General features: G+C 36.7%; 1 protein-coding gene across 2 annotated transcripts in view; it reads left to right on the forward strand.

The window, feature by feature from the left end:
* Window positions 1–19,388, forward strand: part of PWWP3B (PWWP domain containing 3B) — a 30,834-nt gene extending 11,446 nt beyond the window's left edge. For both annotated transcript variants that reach the window (XM_061136407.1, XM_061136408.1), the window contains 3 exons: window positions 11,701–11,832; window positions 14,537–14,615; window positions 15,633–19,388. In XM_061136407.1, the coding sequence (XP_060992390.1) occupies window positions 15,858–17,942 (2,085 nt within the window). In that variant the 5' untranslated portion in view covers window positions 11,701–11,832; window positions 14,537–14,615; window positions 15,633–15,857 and the 3' untranslated portion in view covers window positions 17,943–19,388. The remainder of the gene's footprint in view (window positions 1–11,700; window positions 11,833–14,536; window positions 14,616–15,632) is intronic.
* Window positions 19,389–21,507: the final 2,119 nt, after the last annotated feature.

The raw sequence follows: 21,507 nt of genomic DNA on the forward strand, positions 1-21,507 counted from the left end.
TTACTGTTTTTGTGGTTAACCAGGCACACAGACCAATGACCTAAAGATTTTTCTAGATGATTCAGAGTTCACTGGTTGATTTCCAGTTTATATCTAGATGTACCAATCAATCACATGCACATTCAGATCATTAGTGGCTCATTTTGAACAGCTTGTCCCCTTCCTCCTTATGTTCATATCTACTTCTTGCTATGCACTTAGACTGTTAACTGATCTTTTACAAATTATTTTAAACTTGTAATCTATTTTGATATATGTTAGTACCAGTGGTTTCTTTAGTGAGCTATTAAAGTTAGAACTCAGTCCCAAACCCATGCCTGAATATCTGTTTGAGAACTTCTAACACATAACAACCTTGCCGTAACACTTGTCTGAGAAACTTAAGTTTAGAGAGTGTATTTTTAACAGTCTCTCATATCTCCTCACTAGAGAACTGATAAGTAACTTTATTCAGAGTGCTGACAGGAATAAATTTGGTCCAGCCTGGATCTTTGTTTTACTATGGGTGCTCAGAGGATGATGGGGGTGGGGATCACAGTAAGAAGGGAATTCCCTTTATCTTTAAATCCACCAAGGCAGATCCAATGAAGGTCTTTCTCTTTGCTTGATAATCCTGTAAAGAGCACTGCAGCCTAGTTTATCTGCTTAAATACTGAGAGAGTAATAAAGTTTATCTGCTTTGTGCTGTGATTATTACATTGTGGGGTCCTTATCTACCTTTCTTTCATTTTATTTGTTTTAATGTTTTCCATCCCATCATCCTAATTTTTGAATTCCTACCAGCATCATCCATGGGCACTGTGTTAAGTTTTTGCATTACTCAGGAAATGCAAGATTCTCCGAACATGGCAAGTTTATATTCTTGTGATCTCTAGGTCACTGGTTGGTCTTTTTTTTCTTTTTTCCCTAACATGTTTACATACATTTGACCAGAAATTATCATGTCCCTTTGGCCCTGGCAGTGATTTTCTGTCTGGCTTGCCTTTTTCTTACCTGGAATGCTCACCCTTAGTGAGTTTTCTTCTGATGTCCTTCCCCTTTAGGTGGACTGGCATTTGACCAGTGAACATTAATAATAATAACTTAACTTTGTTTACAAACAGTTTCAACTCTTTGTGCCTGTGCCTTAGCAGTCATCCAATATTTTGAATATCTATTTAGAATCTAAAATTTCTTGCTTTACCTATGCTCATGGCCCCCCCCCCCGCCATGGTATTTGGTAGTATTCCAAATGTACCATTTCTACTCTTTTACATGGACCTTATAAGCTAAAAAATATTGATATTTGTTTATTCTATAACCATTCTGTCTCTCATATGTTATTTGGCTTCCACTTTCTCACTGGGGATGTATTCTTAACCAGACCTCTGTCTCCAAATTATAGCACTTTGGCTTCTGCTCCTTCCTTTCCTTCTACTCATATGGTTGAATGGCATGCCAGAATGTCAGTGGAGTTAAAGACTCTGCCAATAAGGATAAATTTCACAAGCTGTAGAGTGCTGATGTCCTCCAGATTCTTGACATTTGTCTTGTGTTAACTAACTTCAATGAAAGAGATACTTAGTGGAGATTTGAATTTGTGCAAAGAGTTACAGAACTGCATCAAAAGTCAGGTACCTGCCAACATTTTTAAAGCAAATTCAAAAATAGAAGTTAATAAAAAATTAGGATGTCCATTGACAGAGGGATGACTAAAGAAGATGCAGTCCCTATATACAATGGATTATTGTATATTTCAGCCATTGAAAAGAATGCAATAATGCCATTTGCAGCAACATGGATGAACCTAGAGACTATCGTACTAAATGAAGTAATTCAGACAAATATCATATAATATCACTTATATGTAAAATCTTTTAAAATGATACAAGTGAACATATCTACAAATCAGAAACAGACTCACAGACTTTGAATACAAACATATGGTAAACAAAGGGCAAGGGGGGGAGGGGTACCTTAGGAGTTTGGAATTTACATATACACACTACAGTATATATAAATAAAATAGATAATCAACAAAGGACCTGCTGTATAGAACAGGGATCTCTACTCATTATTCTGCAATAACCTATATGGGAAGAGAATCTGAAAAAGAATGCATATATGTATATGTATAGCTGAATCACTTTGCTGTACCCCTGAAACTAACACAACATTGTAAATCAACTATGTGTGCTCAGTCGTGTCCGAGTCTTTGTGACCCCATGAACTGTAACCCTCCAGGCTCCTTTTTCTGTGGGATTTTCCAAGCAAGAATACTGGAGTAGGTCACCATTTCCTCCTCCAGGGGGTAAATCAGCTATACTTCAGTATAAAAATTAAAAAGATAAAGATGCTAGGCTAAGCATAACAAAAAAATTACTTAAAGAGGTTAAACAAATAGAATATTTAATATGTTCTTTATACACTACAGAGGATATTTTTACACATACCTGTGGTACTCACAACCTCTTTAGGTAATCATTGACCAAAGTACAAACAAAATTCCTATATATATTCCCATTATGCTCACTGTAAAACATCAATTTGTTATATAGGTTATATTCTGATTGGATGCCTTTTTAAGACTCAGATTTATTAAGGTATAGTTTACATAGAGTTAAATTCAGTCTTTTTGGTATGTAATTCGATGAGTTTTGACAAACATATACAGTCATGTAATAACCAGTACAGTCAGGCTATAGAATAGTTCCATAACTTCAAAATGTTCCTTACTGCCTCACTGTAGTGAATACTCTCTCTCTACCCCAGTTCCTAGCAACTACTTGTCTGATTTCTGTCCCTATAGTTTTCATTTTCCAGAATATCATATAAATGGAATTATACAATATCTACCCTTTTGCATTATTTCTTTCACTTACCATAATGTTTCTGATAATTTACTCATGTTGGTACATGTATCAGAGGTTTATTTCTTAAATTAGCTTACAGGTATTCTGTTATTTTACAACTTATATATTCACTCACCAGTAGATTTATAGTTTTTGCTGATTATGATTAAAGTTGTATACATTCCAGAGGCCTTCCCCAGTGGCTCAGCAAGAAGGAATCCGTCTGCGATGCAGGAGACATGGGTTTGATCCTTGGGTCAGGAAGATCCCCTGGAGGAGGGTATGGCAACCCACTCCAGTATTCTTGCCTGGAAAATTCCACTGACCGAGAAGCCTGGTGGGCTACAGTCCATGGGGTCCCAAAAGAATCAAACACAACTTAGCTACTAAACAACAGCAACATACATTCCAGAACAGATCTTTGTACATAAGTTTCATTTCTCTAAGTTGGTTTTGGTAAATGTATGTCTAAATATATTAGAAACTGCCAAACTGTTTTCTGAAGTAGCTGTGATATTTTGTATTTCCACCAGCATTGTATAGGTTCCAGTAGCTCTGCATCATTGCCAGCAATTGATACTTTTAGATATTTTTTTTTAATATTAGCTATTTTTATAAAGGTGTTAGTGGTATCTCATTGTAGATTTATGTGCATATCCTTAATTGCTAATAGTGTTGAGCATCTTTTAATGTGTTCATTTGGTATTTATATATCTTCTTTGATGAGGATCTATTTAAATTGGGCCATTAATCTTATTGAAAAGAATTTTTTATATATTCTATATACAAGTTTTTTTTTTTAATCTGATACTTGATCTGCAAGTATATTCTCCCACTCTGGATTTTCATTTTATTTTTTGAAGAGCAGAGAACTTTTCAAGTCAAATTTATCAAAATTTTATGGTCCATGTTTTTTGTGGTCTGATAAATCTTTTGTCTAAATGAAGGTCTCAAAGATTTCATGCTTTGTTTTCTTCCATGAGTTTCTTAGTTTTTGCTTTTACATTAAAGTCAATCTGTCATTTTGAGCTAATTTTTGTGTATGGTCCTATCTAAGGGTTCAGGGTGAACATACTTGCATATAATGTCCAATTTTTCCAGCATTATTTGTTGAAAAGACCATCACTTCTCCATTTAATTACCATTGTCATAAACCATATTTGCTGGTCTGTTTCTGTTTTCTTTATCTATATGTCTATCCTGTGCCAATAATATTCAATACACTGTTTTGCTTACTGTAGTCTTTAAATCAGGTAGTATGAGTCTTCCAACTTTGTGTTTTCTTCTGAAAATTACTCTGGTTTTTCTCCTAGTTCCTTTGCTTTTCCATATACATTTTAGCGATACCTTCTCAATTTTTACATAAAGGCTGCTGGGATTTTGATTGAGATTGCAATGATTCCATAGATATGTTTGGAGAGAAGTTACAGCCTAGGAATAGTTCATCTTTTAGTCAATGAACTTGATATAGTTCTCCATTTATTCAGCTCTTCCTTAATTTCTCTCACCATTTTTAAAGTTTTCAGTGTGCAAATCATGCACATATTTGTTAGATTTATTCTAACTTAGTATTTCCTTGGGTTTGATATTACAAATGGTACTTTGTCAAACTTTAACTTCTAATTTTTATTCTATAGAAATAAATTATGTTGGCCTTATAGCTGATGATATTGATAAACAGGTATTAGGTTTAGTAGCTTTTGTTTTCTTTTGTTAAATTCATTGGAATTTTCTGCATAGATCATCATGTTGTCTGCAATTAATAACAGCTTTATGTCTTCCTTTTCATTCTGCATGCCTTTATTTTTCAATTGCTATTTATTGGTTAAGATCTCTAATATAATGTAGAATAGAAGTGTTGAAAGCAGACATTCTTGTTCCTAATTTTAGGGGAACAACATTCCATATTTCACTATTAAGTAGGATTTTAACTTTAGGCTTTTTTATAGATGCCCTTGATCAAGTTGAGTGAGATCCCTTTAATTACTGGTATGCCAAACATATTTTTTATCATGAATGTCTGTGGAATTATGTCAAATGCTTTTCTGCATCAGTTGAGAGGACCTCTATTTTTCTTCTTTATTTAGTCTGTTCATATGGTGAGTTACATTGATTTATTGGCAAATGTATAACCATCCTTATGCTTCCAAGATAAACACCATTTAGTCATAATATTTTATCCTTTTTCTATAATCATTTTCTATGTAATTCTATATCATTTCTGTATCTGTATCATTGGATTTGTGTCTTTGTTTCTGAGGCACAATTGATCTGTAATTTTCTTTCCTTTTATGCTTTTTCTTTTAGTATGAAGTTAATACTGGTATCATAAAATAAGCTGGAGATTGTGTCCTTCTTTTCTCATTTCATTATCATCTGACTTGCATAACAAACTTTTTGCTTAGAGTGCAGCCTGAGTGCTGGAGGTTTTTTCTCAGTGGTCTTTTTCAATTCTAAATTTTCAATAGTTCCTTTACATCTGCGCCACGTGTTGGGGAGGGTGGTGTCTCTCTTCATGCCCTTGCCTGTTTCCCAGCAGTGAGCTGCTGTTATTGTTAGATGCTAGGTTCCTGGTGAGGCAGGGAGTGTTCTTTGTTTTTTTCATCCAGCCTCAGCTTTAGGGAGGCCCTATGTAGCTAGATCTTATGGTTGCACTTTCTCAGCATTCTTTCCTCTCCAAATGGCAGCTAACCTCTGATTTATATCTAGAGTTAGTCGCTCAGTCGTGTCCGACTCTTTGTGACCCCATGGGCTATAATCCACCAGGCTTCTCTGTCCATGGAATTCTCCAGACAAGAAGACTGGAGTTGGGTTGCCATTCCCTTCTCCAGGGGATCTTCCTGACACAGAGATTGAACCTGGGTCTCCTGCATTGCAGGCAGATTCTTTACCATCTGCGCAACCAGGGATCTAAGGTTGATATATTCTTGCCCCATCCTCAGCAGTAGCTGACCACTGCTTTTTATTCATAGAGAAACTTGAACTCAAAGGTTTCCTGCTCCTCCTCAAGGGCAGAGTTTTTTGCTTTGACTGCTCCCCAGCAGCTATGGATTTCTGCCTTTGTCTTGGGGATAGGAGGGTTTCCTATCTTCCCTTCCCTGGGAAGGTGGCTTTTGCTTTTCCCCTGGTGGCTTAAGACTTTTGCTTCCCATCATAGAAGGGTTTGTATAAGTGTGTGGGGCTTCATGTCTGTCTGCCAGCAACAGTTGATTGCCTCCTGCATACCTGAACCACTGACATGGGCTCTTTTGGTCTTCTGCATTGTCCACAGTCATGTTTGTGTGCTTCTGGTTAAGGACTGAAAAATAACTTGGCAGTGAGTGTATATTCCAAACTACTGGGACACTAGCCCATTAAGAGTTTAAGATTTTAAAAATTCATTAAGCCTTCAGCTGATTTTTTTTAACTTGCTTGCATGACAGCTACTTCTGTCTCCATGCTTTGCCAAAGAGGCTGGTTACCCTTCGGAATTCATTTTGCCTCAGTTCTGTGATGAGCTCAAGGGATATTATGGTTTTGTGGATTACTTACATTTTTTATCATTAAATTATGGGTGACATTCTCCTATGGCTTATTGTATCTTAAGTCAAAATGGAACTGATGCTTTCTAATAATATGTGTATGGGTGTTATTTTTGTTTTGTTATTAAATATGCTTCAGGAAGAAACATACTTCTAAAGCATTTTTATAAATAGTTGATTTTTATACAGTAATTATTAAATTTTTCCATTTAAATTTTTATTTTTTATTATATACATCAAAATCATACTTAAAGCATCGTACACAATACATGATTTTTTGTATACACTTCTTTGGATTTTACACATGTGTAAATTCATAAACTCACTGTCACAGCCAGGATGTGGAAGATTCTATCACCCTGACAACTTTCTGTGCCAACCATGTGTAGTCATACCCTCCATCAACCTGTAATCCCTGACAGCCACTGATCATGTCACTGTATTTTCCGCTTTCTGAAAATGTCACATGAGTGGAATCATACAGTATTGTGGTGGGCACACCCTAAGGACCCACCCCCTTATATAATTCCTTCCCTTTAAGTATGGCCAGCACCTATGACTTGCTTCCAATCAGTAGAATTTGGCAAAAGTGATAGGATGTCACTCATTCTTACAATTATGTTATAAAAGACTAATTTATGTTAAATTAGATACAGGATTCTCTTTTAAGTTTCCATGATTTCTAGGACGTAGCTATTTCAAATTCACTAATTAATTCACCATTCATCCAGTCCACATTTATAGAGCATTTTTCATGTGGATGAGGTAGGTTCAGTGTGTTTTAATGATTAAAAGCATGGACTCTGAGAGTCAAGAGTACCTGGATTCAAATCCCATGTGCCCAATAGTCTCTAGGTATCCTTGTAAAGTTAATTAACCTCTCTAATGCCTCATCTATAAGGTGGTAATACTCAGCATGCCCATCTAACAAGATTTTGTGAGAATAGAGGGAGATGTTGTAAACAGAGCACTTGGCAGAGTGCCTGGCACATGGTAAGAAAACACTTTTGGTTTCTGTCATTCTTTGTCATTATCATTAGTAATATTACTACTCTTGTTATGCAGAATGACTCGGGCATGGGACTCTCCTACCTGAAATAGCCATCTAATAATTAAGTAAAATAATATGTTTCCTGGCACATGGAAAACTCTGTAGATGTTAAGATATTATTACATCTGTAATTATTCTATATCTTCATTAATAGTAGTAGTAGTAGTATTAGCATTAATTATTATTGGTTATCCTTCTTCTCCCACTCCTTCTATAGAACAATGAAATAAAAAATATTGTCCAAGGAATTAACCTTTTCCTTTGTATTTTGTTTGGAAAATGGTGAGGTGTTGTAGTATTTTCTGATTTAACCCAAGTCTCTCAGTGGTAAAGAATCTGCCCCTGCCATTGCAGGTGACACAGGAAATGTGAGTTCGATCTCTGGGTTAAAAAGATCCACTGGAGAAGATATGGCAACCCAGTATAGGATTCTTGCCTGGAAAATTCCATGGACAGAGGAGCCTGGTGGGATACAGTCCATAGGGTTGCCAAGAGTCAGACATGACTTAGTGACTAAGCATGCAGTATAGAAAATAGACAAAATAAACACAGAAAAGTTTAATTTTAATGTAATGACCATATTTTGTGTGCACTTGACTTTTCTAAAACATGTGACATGAGAAGATGGAATGAGAAATATTACTTGTAAAATATATAATTGAATATATCTCTTCATTTAAATAAATTCATATTTATACTAACCTGATAATCCTCTTTAAATTATGTAATAATAATTTGAAAGCTTTGAAAAGATTGATTCTATAATAATAATATTATTTTTGTTGGTAATCATATATAAGATCAACTTTTTTTTCCTATTACTAGAGAGACTAGAAAACACAGTGACCTAGGTAAGATAGAAGCTTATTGTTCCACTGGGTTAAAGTGATTGGAATGGTGTGGATCCATTATTCAGGGGTTCAGGATCTTTCATCCCTAATGAGTTGCACCCTTTTTCTAAATCACTTCTTGGTCCAGAATGGCTGTCTGAATCCTGTTGTGGTCAAATTCTAAGGGGGAGTAAGAGAAGGAGGGAAAGGGAGGAAAAAAGAAAAAGCCCAAGAAGACAGTTTTCCTCTTTGGAGGTACCCTCTCTAGAATCTTTACAACTATTTCTGTTTACATTATTTGGCAAGAAATTCCATCTTGTGGCCAGGGCTTATTTGGAGGATTGTGGGAAAAAAATATTTTAAGAGTTTACACTGCCACATTGAATGCAACTGGAGTTCTGTTAATGACGAAGAACACACAAAGTGAATGTAGGGTGGGCAAATAGAAATGTCTGCCCTGGTCTTTATAGATATGATACACAGCCGAAAAAGAAAAGAAAAAAAAAAAAACATTAAACAAACAACAAAAGTCCATAAAAGATGGAAAGGGAAAACTTCCTTTGGCAGAGAGAATGCTACGTGTTCACCAAATTGTGTTTCATTTTCCTCCTGGGTCATAAGGAGACTACTTTCCCCAGCCTGTTTAACAGTTTTATCTAGTTGACTGTGACCAATAGTGACATTTGCCAGTCCTGGCCTCTGAAACCCCTCCTGGGATTCTCCAATGACCATCTTCATAAGATCCTTTGTAGTTGTTGTTTAGTCACTTAAGTCATGTCTGAATCTTTTGTGATCCTCGTTAGTCAGGTGCAAAGACTATGGAGGACTTCAAGGCCAAAGAAGATGGTAGAGTCATAGAATGGAGGAAGTTTGAGTCTTTTAATGACTGCTTAGAACGGAGACTCCTCTCCCTCTCTGGCCACTTGATGACCTCCGTTGAACTTTGACATCAGCATTAGAAACTCTTTTGGGGCTGAGCCTCTGAGATTTAGGGGTGGTTTATAGTACAAAAGATTACATAGTGTAATTATTAGAGCCGTCAATAAAATACTAGCCTGGGGATTATCCTCCTCATTATTATATATTTTCTAATATTAATGCTTACATAGAGGTGGTTTTACATACAAACATTTATATATCAAATAAAGTATATAAAATAAAATTTATATATAAATATATATATTTATATACATTACATATTATATAATACAGAGGCCAAATAAAACACTGCATCCCCCAAATTATCACAATGAGATACCGCCTCACACCTATCAGAATCGCTATTATCAAAGAAGAACACAACAAATTTTGGTGAGGATGTGGAGAAAAGAAAACCCTTATATACTGTTGGTGGGAATGTAAACTGGTGCAGTCGCTGTGGAAAACAGTATGGCAGTTTCTCAAAATAACTAAAAATAGAAGTACCATATGACCCAGCAGTTCCACTCCTGTGTATATATCCAAAAACCAAAACAAAACCACTAATTTGAAAAGATACATTCACTTCAATGTTTGTAGCAGCAGCATTATTTACTATTGCCAAGATATGAGTGCAACCTAACTGTACATAACAGATAAATGGATAAAGAAGATGTGGTATATATACAATGAAATACCACTCAGCCATAAAAAAGAGTAAAATTTTCCCATTTGCAGTAACATGGATGGACTTGGACGGTATTATGCTAAATGAAAGACAAATACTGCATGATATCACTTACATGCAGAATCTAAAAAATACCACAAACTAGTAAATATAACAAAAATGAAGCAGACTCACAAGATACAGAGAACAAATTAATCATTACTAGTGGAAATAGAGAAGTGGGAAGGGACAATATAGGAGTAGGGGATTATGAGGCATAAACTACTATGTATAAAATAAGCTACAAGGACTATTGTACAACAAAAGGAATATAGCCAGTATTTTATAATAATTGTAGATGGAATATAATCTTTAAAATTGTGAGCCACTATGTGTGAAAGTTGCTCGGTCATGTCCAACTCTTTGAGACCCCGTGGACTATACAGTCCATGGAATTCTCCAGGCCAGAATACTGGAGTGGGTAGCCTTTCCCTTCTACAGGGGATCTTCCCAACCCAGGGACTGAACCCATGTCTTCCACATTGCAGGCCGATTCTTTACCAGCTGAGCCACCAGAGAAGCCCGTGAACCACTTAATATTGTACACTTAACAACAAAAAATGATTATGTATTTTGAGTGCTAATATAGAGTTGTTTCCATAGATACCTAGTCAAGACTAATAAAAGTGTTTGCTAGACCTCTGTAAAAAATGAATAAAGTAGAACTTACTGTGGATACTCACCAACCACAGAAAACTAAGGCCTTGGATGCTTTGTCAGAGGGATACCTAACATCATCCAGTTTGGGAGAACCCTAGAACTGAGATCTTCACAACCCATCATATCTTGTGTCCCTTTACATCTCACATTCTGGATTTGAAAGTGGCTTACACATTGAATGCTGTCAGACATTTGTTAAGTATGTGTATTTCTAGATGTTTAATTGGGTTCTAAATTAATCAGGAGCATGTAGTCATTCTCTTTGGCCAATGTGTTAGTTTACCTTTTCTACTGTAATAAAAGATTACATATATGTGTTTATTTAGTTTATATAAATTTTATATAAAATAAAATATATAACAATAAATTTATAAATATGTATTAGATAATACAGAGGTCAAATAAAACACTTCATTCCCAAATATTTTCACTTCTAAAATTATCCCTAGCAATACTTTAAATTAGCTTTCTAAGTTAAATCAGCTGAATTTTAATCTAACACAGGAGAATTTTAATGAACAAAGTGTGCAAGATATGTTTCAGACATACAGAAAAACAAATACATGTACATTTTTAAAAATTAATTTTCCCCACATTGATTTGTGTGAGTGAAAATTACTAATAAAATATAAGAAGGAGGATTTGCCAGTTATTGATGAGGGTATATGAAATGGGCATTTGCCTGCAAACCAGTGATTTCCAGCCTCTGGTCAGAAATATCCATGTTCCTTGAAGATATATCTGGAAATTTCTGAAGCATTTAAGAAAAGAACTCAATAAAAGGAGAGACATACCATGTCCTGAAAACAGATTTAAAGATTATAAGTCATGTTCCCTAAAACAGTGTACAGTTTTAGTGCGATCCCAATCAACATCCTTAGTGAACTATTTTAATGGAGCATGACCAGCTGGGTTTTAAATTTATCTACCAAGGTAAGATGCAGAGAAGGCAAGGAAAAAAAAATGGTGAAATAGTTTAAATCAGACTTTTTTTTTTTAAAAGTAAAGTGATTTACAACCTTTTTTTTTCAAGAAATTGCCACCCTAAGGGAAATTAACAGACACTTGTTGCTAATTCACTTTCAAGTTATTTAAAAAGGAACATTTCTACCCTTTTATACTTCAGCAATTTAATCTGGCAATTCTCCCTCCCCTAATTCAGAGAAGGACCGTCTGTCTTCATCACAGGGAGGGGGCACAGCGTTCTCTGAGAAGCTTCGGAGTGAGCTGTGCCTGGCCAGTCTTGGGGGAGGAGCAGCATTTCACTGAGCTGCAGCTGACAAGAAGCTTCAAGGTAATGGCTGTCTTAAATCTAGTTATTTTATAGGGATTTCTCAGGACCCTAGGATGAAGATGAGAGAAACAGGAACAGTGGTCTTAAAGTGGTGGGAAAGGTGTGTGGGTTTGAGATAATTGTTGGCATTTTGAAAGAATTAATCCTTTGGAATTTGTGTATCTCCCAATCCTTTAAAAGTCTACAAGTGGAAGAAGGAGTGATCAGATTACAGCCTCTATATTAAGACTGCAGTGCAGCATGGGCATTCATGCTAATTTATTGACTTGGCATTCCATGTTTATATTGCTAGACATTCTGTTACTGTTTGAATGTTTAAGCATTTATTAATTTACACAGAAAATAATGGATAAAAATGTATGGCAGCATGAGGGGAAATACTTCTCTAATTTGATTGGCACATAGACTATGTGTGTGTCACCTGTACATGAGCATGGAAAGGGGAACAAGTATGTATTTGAGTGAAGACACTTATACATATATATGCATGTGTATCTGCATAATTTAAAAAATCCAGGAGAAAATAAGTTCCCATGTTATTTGGCAGTTCTGGATAGTCAAGTTACTATTTTAATATTAATTCTTAGCCAATATCAGCATCTGCCCATGATTACTTTTATAATCATGAAAGAAAAATGAAGCTGACAGCATATCCAGTTTGCTCCAAACACGTAAGCATTCATAGACACATACAGACATGCAGATATGCAACCCCCCCATCTTTTGCCAATAGTGGAAATTTTCCTGGACCTAATCAAGCCTAGTTGCTGTGTTGGCTACAGCCCTGTCTGTATCTTCTTTGCAACTCATTCTTTCAGATCACAGGTATAACTGTGGTCAGCAATAACCATTTTCTGTATCTTTAAAGTTTTTTAAGAGTGAGACAGAGGGTTTGGTTTATTTCTATTAGCAGTTTTTAGAAATATTATAGGGTATGGTGCATCTGTACAGTGGAATACTATGTGTCTGGAAAATAAAAATGTAAATCTCTACATGTACAGATTTGAAATGTCTGAGAAATAAAGTGAAAAAAGTAAATTGTAGCATACAATTGTCACATTATCTCACAAAATTAAATATGTGTGTTAACAGAACATATAATATACTACTATATAATTCATGTAGCCAATTCTGGGAAAACATACCTGCCATACTATTAACATGACTGTTTATTTGTGTAGTTGGAGAGACAGGACTAGCTTTACTGCTGCCTAATTTTAGAGTATTAATATATTCTTACTCATTTACTTGTTTACATCATCAGGAAAAATACTGAGATAAAATGTTACAAATGTGAGAAAAAACTCATTTAAAGTAATTAATAAATCATGTGAAAAACACTTAGGTAGAATAATGTTCAGACTGCTCTTATTGAGATCTGATGTTGTTTTGAAATGATATGCATTTATCTATAAATGTAAAAAAGTCTGGAAAATTGAAAATATTCAGACTATTTATATAGAGGCTTGTACTTAGTTTTACCTACATCTTTTTGCATCTTTTCGATTTTTAATAAGCTTATGCATGTTTTATACGGAGAAGGTAATGGCACCCCACTCCAGTACTCTTGCCTGGAAAATCCCATGGACGTAGGAGCCTAGTAGGCTGCAGTCCATGGGGTCGAGAAGAGTCGGACACGACTGAGCGACTTCATTTTCACTTTTCACTTTCATGCATTGGAGAAGGAAATGGCAACCCACTCCAGTGTTCTTGCCTGGAGAATCCCAGGGACGGGGGAGCCTTGGTGGGCTGCCGTCTATGGGGTCGCACAGAGTCGGACACGACTGAAGCGACTTAGCAGCAGCAGCAGCAGCATATTTTATAACCAGAAACATTATAGTTGAAGACATTATGATCCTCTTATCCTACACAGCAAACCCCTTGAACTTAGAAAGTTCTATAAGTCTGGAAAGGCTCCTGGCTGGCTAAATGTAGTTCCGATCCTTCTCTCATGAGAAAAATCTGAGCAACTGAAGCTCTGCATATAGCGCTTGCAAAATCTGCAGTTCTGCTTCTGGTCACAAGATGGCGGTGGCCAAATTTCCTAAATTTTCTCCAGGCAACCATTTTTATGAAGTGGACAATAAAGCAATGAAACCTATTTTGTGAGTGAACTGTGAGACAGCATGTAGAGTGTGAATAAAATTCTGTTGAAAAAATTATATGTGTAAAAGAGGAAAAATTCTCATAGTGGTTGATTTGATGATTCAAACAAAACCTGTAGTCTTGTTCATAGTAGTGTGTATGTGTTTAGTCGCTCAGTCATGTCTGAGTCTTTGCGACCATGTTCCTCTGTCCATAGGATTTTTCAGGAAAGACTAGTAGAATGGGTTGCCATTTCCTTCTCCAGGGTATTTTCCCCTGGGATCGAATCCTTGTGTCCCGTGTCACCATTGCAGGCAGATTCTTTATTCTCTGAGCCATCAGGGAAGGGCACAGTAGACACAAGGCAATTGTTACTTCCCTTTCTTGTCTTTGCCTCACAGTTTTCCTGAGAAATATGATTTAAACATGAACCAGATATCATAACTGTATCACTCAGATAGAAGTTAAAATAATATAAACAAGGAGGACAATAAACATCTACATCATAGATAAGATTTCATTTCATTCCTGTGTTTCCGAATGACATGTGTACTAAAGTTTTGGTAGAAAAGTTTCTTTATGCCTTGGCCACTTAGTTTAATTCCCTGTCTCCTTTTAGACAGCCTGTCTCTTTTTGCAGTAAGAATCAAGACAACCAGATCACAGAGCCAGACCCTTCCTGATCCATGTGACTTTGGGTAAGGCTCTTTTCATTTTGCAAAATACTTCACATTAAAAACATGTTGGGAACTCAGGGTATAATTTATTTTGCTTCTTTCTCTAAAGCTTTAGCAATTATAAAAACTACATTTTATGTTAAAATCATGTTAGGTTGAGAATTTAAGGTGTAATTCATTTTGCTCCCTGTTCTGTAGCCATAATGTTTTGTAATTAAAAGTAATAACTTCTACTTTGGGGGAGGAATCTCATGTGTCAAACTGCTATGAAGAATTCATGCTGGAGACTAATCAGATTTCTACCTGAAGTCCTAGCCAGCCACCTGACTCTCAAAAAATCCTTGATAATTACCCCATCCAATATGTGAACCTGGCAGCCATTCTGAATCTCTGCCTTCTAAGCTCATGCTATTAACAAGGTCATTGTGTCGTGGTCTAGGTTCAAGAGATACAGACCTTATTATGTTTGTCTGCCTGCTTTCAGTAGATAGGGAAACATTTACAGCTTAAAAATTATAAAGCTGTGTGTTTAGCTAGAACAGTGCTTCCAAAGAGTTCTTAGACAAGTAGCGTCAGCATCACTTGATAACTTATTAGAAGTACAGAACTTTGGATCCTATCCAGAGCATCTGAATACAATTCTCAGGATAAGGCCTAGAAATCTAGTTTTAAGAATTCTCCAGATGAGTTTGATGCACACCAAGTTCAGAGTCCTGCTTCTCTAGGTATAATATTAGGGGCACCAGTCCCAAAATGTCTAATACATAGAGTTCCTGACACACCACTTCTGTCATCATGCACAAAGAGTCACACTTTAATAATCATGTGCAATAATGAAAGTAAGTTATTTGAGATGTTATAAAAACACTTTTCCAGTTCTTATCCTCCACCTTATATTATTCTGCATTTTCCTTCTCCATCTGATGCCCCACTGAGCATTGTCCTTTCGTCTGTCTCTTCTCTATTTGCAATTGCTCACCTACTTTGGCAAAATAATTTTATTCGCTGATACTCTTCTTTTCCTTTTTGCTATTTCAGTATCTTCCATATTGTCGATTCAAACAACGTGTTCAAGCATCCTTGGGAAGTTCAGCTGGAGGAGAACAGGCCACACAAGCTATAAACACTTTGTAACTCTTTGTAGTCTTAAAAGGGGCATTGGTCAAAGTATTGTTTGTGGTAGGGACTTCCTTCACAGTGACAAGAATAGCCAGACACATAAGTCTCTGATATTAACCTCTTGGCACATAAATCTAAGTCATAATGGATGCTGAGTATGTCTTATGCAATTGGCAAGACCAGTTGTGGCCAGCAAAAGTTTTGTCCAGATCTGAGGCTTCATCAAATAGTAAGAGAAAAAAGGTATTTTCCCTGGAAGTTCAAATACTCTCACTGGATGAAAAAATTCAAATGGAAAGCACAGAAACAAAGATCCTAACTAAATCTCAAGTTGAAGCTATTGCCTCCTCACTAGCCGCACAGTCAGAGGTCAGTGACCCACCTGGAGAGGAAACAGCCTATGCCAGGTCATTAAAAATGGCACTGGATATTCTGAATGAGAGAACAAATTTGATTCAAGCAAGCAGTTCAGATGACGAAGAGACCACTATACTGTCTCAAAACATACCACAAAAGCCATCTGATTCACCCCCTCGTAAAAAGTATCGGAAGCACGAAGGAGAAGGAGACTTACCAAAGTGTCTGGAGGAAAATGAAAATTCAACAACCCTGTTAGTATCATCAGAGAGTGATGACTCTCTGTATGATGATAAATCACAGGTGCATGCAATGATTGCTAGTATTCCAAATGAAATGGAAACAAAATCATCACAAAACCTCAGCTGGTGCCAGACTTTCCCTTCACTTTCAGAAGATGAGGATGAAAAAGAGAGCAAGAAAAAGATTGAGCTCTCAATTTTGCCTTTACTTTCCACAATTAAAGAGGAAGATGTATATGTTAAAGAGGAAAAATTCAGTCCAACTTTACCATCAGATGGCTTCATTGTGCCCAAAGCTTTAAAAGAGGAGCCAGAAGACATCTACCCAGAGGCCCTGGCCGCATCCTCTGAATGCTCTGCCTTCTCAGAGAATATTGAAGATCCTGGAGAGGGTCCGTCTGATCCATGTTCAGTTACCAGCCAGAATCAACCTACTGTGGAATCAGAGACGGATGCTGAGGCGTTCCCTCAGCCTTCTTCATGGGAACATCAGATTTCATTTAGTGCCTCTAGCCATTCCGGGGATTATTCACTCCTCGGGAGTAATGAAAGAAATCTTCAGAGACTGGATTTTGAGGAATTTGAGGAAGAATTTCAAGCTTCTGACAAGTCAGCACGTGTAAGTTCGATTGCTGCATCCATATTAGATGATGATGAAGAAGATGAAGAACTTCCACGTTTCCTTTTTCATTATGAGCAACGTTCATTTGAAACAGGGATGATTGTCTGGTTTAAGTATCAAAAATATCCATTTTGGCCGTCAGTGATAAAAAGCATCAGGCGAAAAGAGAGAAAAGCAAGTGTGATTTTTGTTGAGGCAAATATGAATCCTGAAAAGAGAGGCGTCAGAGTGCCTTTTAGAAGATTAAAGAAATTTGACTGTAAAGAGAAGCAGGCACTAGTGGAGAAAGCCAGGGAGGAATACAGTGAAAGTATTGACTGGTGCATCTCACTTATTTGTGACTACAGAGTTAGATTAGGTTGTGGTTCTTTTGCAGGCTCATTTTTTGAGTATTACGCTGCTGACATTAGTTATCCAGTTAGGAAAATAATCAAACAGGATACCTTCAGGAATTTATTTCCAAAGCTGCAAAATGAAAATACTGGAGGATCAATGTCTGTGACTTCCCAGACCAAGAAAATGTCCTTCCAGAAAATTCTTCCAGACCGAATGAAGTCTGCTCGGGACCGAGCCAACAAGAACCTAGTGGACTTCATCGTGAATGCAAAGGGAACAGAGAGCCATCTCTTAGCCATTTTAAATGGCACAAAGGGGTCCAGGTGGCTAAAATCATTCTTGAATGCAAATAGATTCACACCCTGTATTGAAACATACTTTGAAGATGAAGATCAGTTGGATGAGGTGGTGAAATATTTACAAGAAGTCTACAAACAAATAGATGAAAAAATGCTGACTCGGATAAGAGATGATAAAATTAAATTTATCCTGGAAGTTCTTCTGCCAGAAGCAATCATCTGTTCAATTTCTGCTGTTGATGGATTAGATTACAAGGCAGCAGAAGCAAAGTATCTGAAGGGGCCATCTCTAGGATACAGGGAAAGAGAATTATTTGATTCAAAAATCTTGTTTGAAAAGAGGCGGAAACCGTTAACAAAGGAAGATCATTAAATCTTCTGAGGGTCCAGTGATAGGGAGCTGCCATAGATTCTAGTTTAAAAGAAAAATCTCTGAATGATTTTAACGTTTTTTTTCCAGAAATGGGAGACTTTGGGTGATATGTTCACTTCTTTTTGCAATATCTAGGATCTATGACCTGTTGCTGCATCTTCATTTCCTTTTCTTTCACTTCTTCAACACCAAATTATTTACATATTTCAGCAGTTCTACTTTCCTGTGCATTTTTAGAAAGCATAATTCCAATATGATTAATAAAGGAAAGTACTATTTTGTTTTTTTGACATTTTTGTGTCTATGCTGTATAGTTAAATATAGTGTGCACAATTGTTTTAATATTAAAGTTGCACTGGTATGACATATTAAGCAAGATAATTAGAAAAAAAGCTTCAATTATATATTTTTGCTTAATTTTTATAAAATATTAGACTTTCTCTTAAGATAGCTGAATTATTTTTCCTGCCATGCTTATTTATTTTTGGAAAAATATCTCTGAGATACAGAACCAAAGATAGAGATGCTTTGCTATATATTACAACTGAACACAATTGCTTTTGCAAGAAAACAATCTGGACTTCAAAAATAGAGTAAATGGATTATCTGCATGCAGTCAATGTGTGTGTGAATAACATCTCAGCATGCAGAAAATAATTTTGGCAGCCTTGAACAGGATTATTCATTCTACAGTTCCATGAAATTCCATGTGTGGGAGTGTCTATTGTTCAATAGCCAGAACAGTTTCTTAAAACAGACAGGCTTTCTGCTGCCTTCATAACTAACATTGACTATATCTTAATATAGCCTTCTGCCCACTTATAGAAGGCAGCTAGAATCATTGTATTCATGGTCTGGCTACTCTAGATGTATGAGTCCAGACTGACTGCTTAAGAGCCCACCTAGTTGATATAAATATTGGTAGAAAATGCAAGCACTTTGTTCTGAATCTTGTATCTGCAAATACAGAGTTGCTTGCTTCAAATCAAGCATTTTTTATCATCTGGCTTATTTGTACAGTAGTTCCAGTTGCTTTCAATAATATAAATTCCAGCTGGTAAATCATTCCACATTACTAAAAAGAATAGATGGACCAGAATCTGTGAATTTGGAAATGGGTCACAGAAAAAGTCTCTGTTTGGACAAATATGACAATTATCCCAACATATTTACAAATACACTATTGAAAGTTAAAGTCTGAAGTCAACAAACTGTTTATTCTAACTTGAAACAAGACTTTTAGTGAGAATAAATATTGAGAGCTATTTTATTTTAAAAACTTGATGTAAAACTAAATCCTAAAGGCTTAATGTGAACCTGTCTGCATTTTTCAAAGTGAGACAAATGTCATTCCTGGGGTTTTGTTATGTGTTCAGTTGGCCTTGTGTTTATGTAAAAATTGCAGAAATTTGATGTTTTGCTTTTCAATAAAACTATTATACCTTTCACCTTGGATGTTCACTTCACCATACTTTAGATTGTGCAGCTACATAAGTGGTGTTTCTGCATACACACACACACACACACACACACACACACACACATACATACATGATTTGTTTGGAATTTTTGCTTATTGCAGTTGTCATAATTGTAATGCTTGTTATACATTATCTTATCATTCTAAATAAATACTCACTGTTGTGATAGATTTTGTGTTATTTTAAAAGAAAACCTTCAAAAGTATATCAGCTTCAGATTCCACAGAACGTTCTCTAGACCCTGTTTCCTGCCTGACAATGACCAAGACTCCTCGGCCGTACAACCTGAACCAATCCACATACTTTCCTCATGATCCTGAAGATCATTTGACAACAGACCAACACCACAGTATATGTGGGCCTTATACCCTGGGAAAACACATTGTGTTTACTCTATAATATTGTGTTCCTTTGAGTATAATATATTGAGTGAGTGATTGAGTGAAGTCGCTCAGTTGTGTCCGACTCTTTGTGACCCCGTGGACTATAGCCCACCAGGCTCCTCCGTCCATGGGATTCTCCAGGCAAGAATACTGGAGTGGGTTGCCATTTCCTTCTCCAGGGGATCTTCCCAACCCAGGGATCGAACCCAGGTCTCCCGCATTGCAGGCAGACGCTTTAACCTATGAGCCACCAGGGAAGCCCTACAGTATCCACCTTCTATTTTCTCAGTGGAGCTAACTCTATATCCTTGGTTCTCATATTTTCTTTACTACCTAGTTCATTTATTCATTCAATTAGTCATACGATTGTGAGTCAAGAAAAAAAGTGATGTGTGGTTTAAAGCTCTGCTCTGAAGATTTATGATGCCAGATTTAAAGTGAACCAGATGACTTTAGTCATCTTAGATGACTTCTTCATCATAATAGCGATACACTTCATCATAATAGTGGGAAATATTTCTTAACGTCATAGACTGTCTGTATTTGAAAAACAGAGCCCCAGGATTCCCTATATTTGTGAGTTCCTGGGTGTCTAATTTGGGGTAAAGGAAGGGCACCTAAATTGCACCTAGGATGTTTTTCATATTGTGGCATACATTGAAATAAGGGAGATGTGCCTCAAATGTACATTTATTTTCCTCTTAAAGGCTACCCACTCCAGTATTCTGCACTGGAAAATTTCATGGACTGTATAGACCCTGGGGTCACGAAGAGTCAGACACGACTGAGCGACTTTCACTTTCACTTTTGAGTGAGTTGGCATTTGGGATGTAGAAATAGATGAGTTTGGCTTCCAACTCAGCATGAATTCAGAAATCCATTTCAGCCTCAAGTGGTTTTTAGGGCAGGCTCTAAGAGTGCCCTAAACTGGATCTGTAATCTAGGTTTGTGTGTCTAATGGGAATATACAGCCTGTCATTCACCCTAATGCATTGGATTAAGAAGACCCTCATCGCCAGTCATAAAACAGAATGCTGAACAGCAGACCCTGATTCTAATTGCAAGGTTGCAGACCTGCATGGAAATTGCATTCATAACACTTCACTTTAGTTCAGTTGCTCAGTCGTTTCTGACTCTTTGCGACCCCATGGGCTGCAGCACACCAAGCCTCCCTGTCCATCACCAACTCCCAGAGTTTACCCAAACTCATGTCCATTGATTAGGTGATGCCATCCAACCATCTCATCCTCTGTCGTCCCCTTCTTCTGCCTTCAATTTTTCCTAGCATCATGGTCTTTTCAAATGAGTCAGCTCTTCGCATCAGGTGGCCAAAGTATTGGAGTTTCATCGTCAACATCAGTCCTTCCAATGAACACTCAGGACTGATCTCCTTTAGGATGGACTGGTTGGATCTCCTTGCAGTCCAAGGGACTCTCAAGAGTCTTCTCCAACACCACAGTTCAAAAGCATCAATTCTTTGGCGCTCAGCTTTCTTTATAGTCCAACTCACATCCATACATGACTACTGGAAAAACCATAGCCTTGACCAGACAGACCTTTATTGGCAAAGTAATGCTTTTTAATATGCTGTCTAGGTTGGTCATAACTTTGCTTCCAAGGAGCAAGCACCTTTTAATTTCATGGCTGCAGTCACCACCTGCAGTGATTTTGGAGCCCCCAAAAATAAAGTCAGCCACTGTT

The sequence above is a fragment of the Dama dama genome, chromosome X (genome assembly GCF_033118175.1).
Source record: "Dama dama isolate Ldn47 chromosome X, ASM3311817v1, whole genome shotgun sequence".
In the NCBI taxonomy this organism is placed as follows: Eukaryota; Metazoa; Chordata; class Mammalia; order Artiodactyla; family Cervidae; genus Dama; species Dama dama.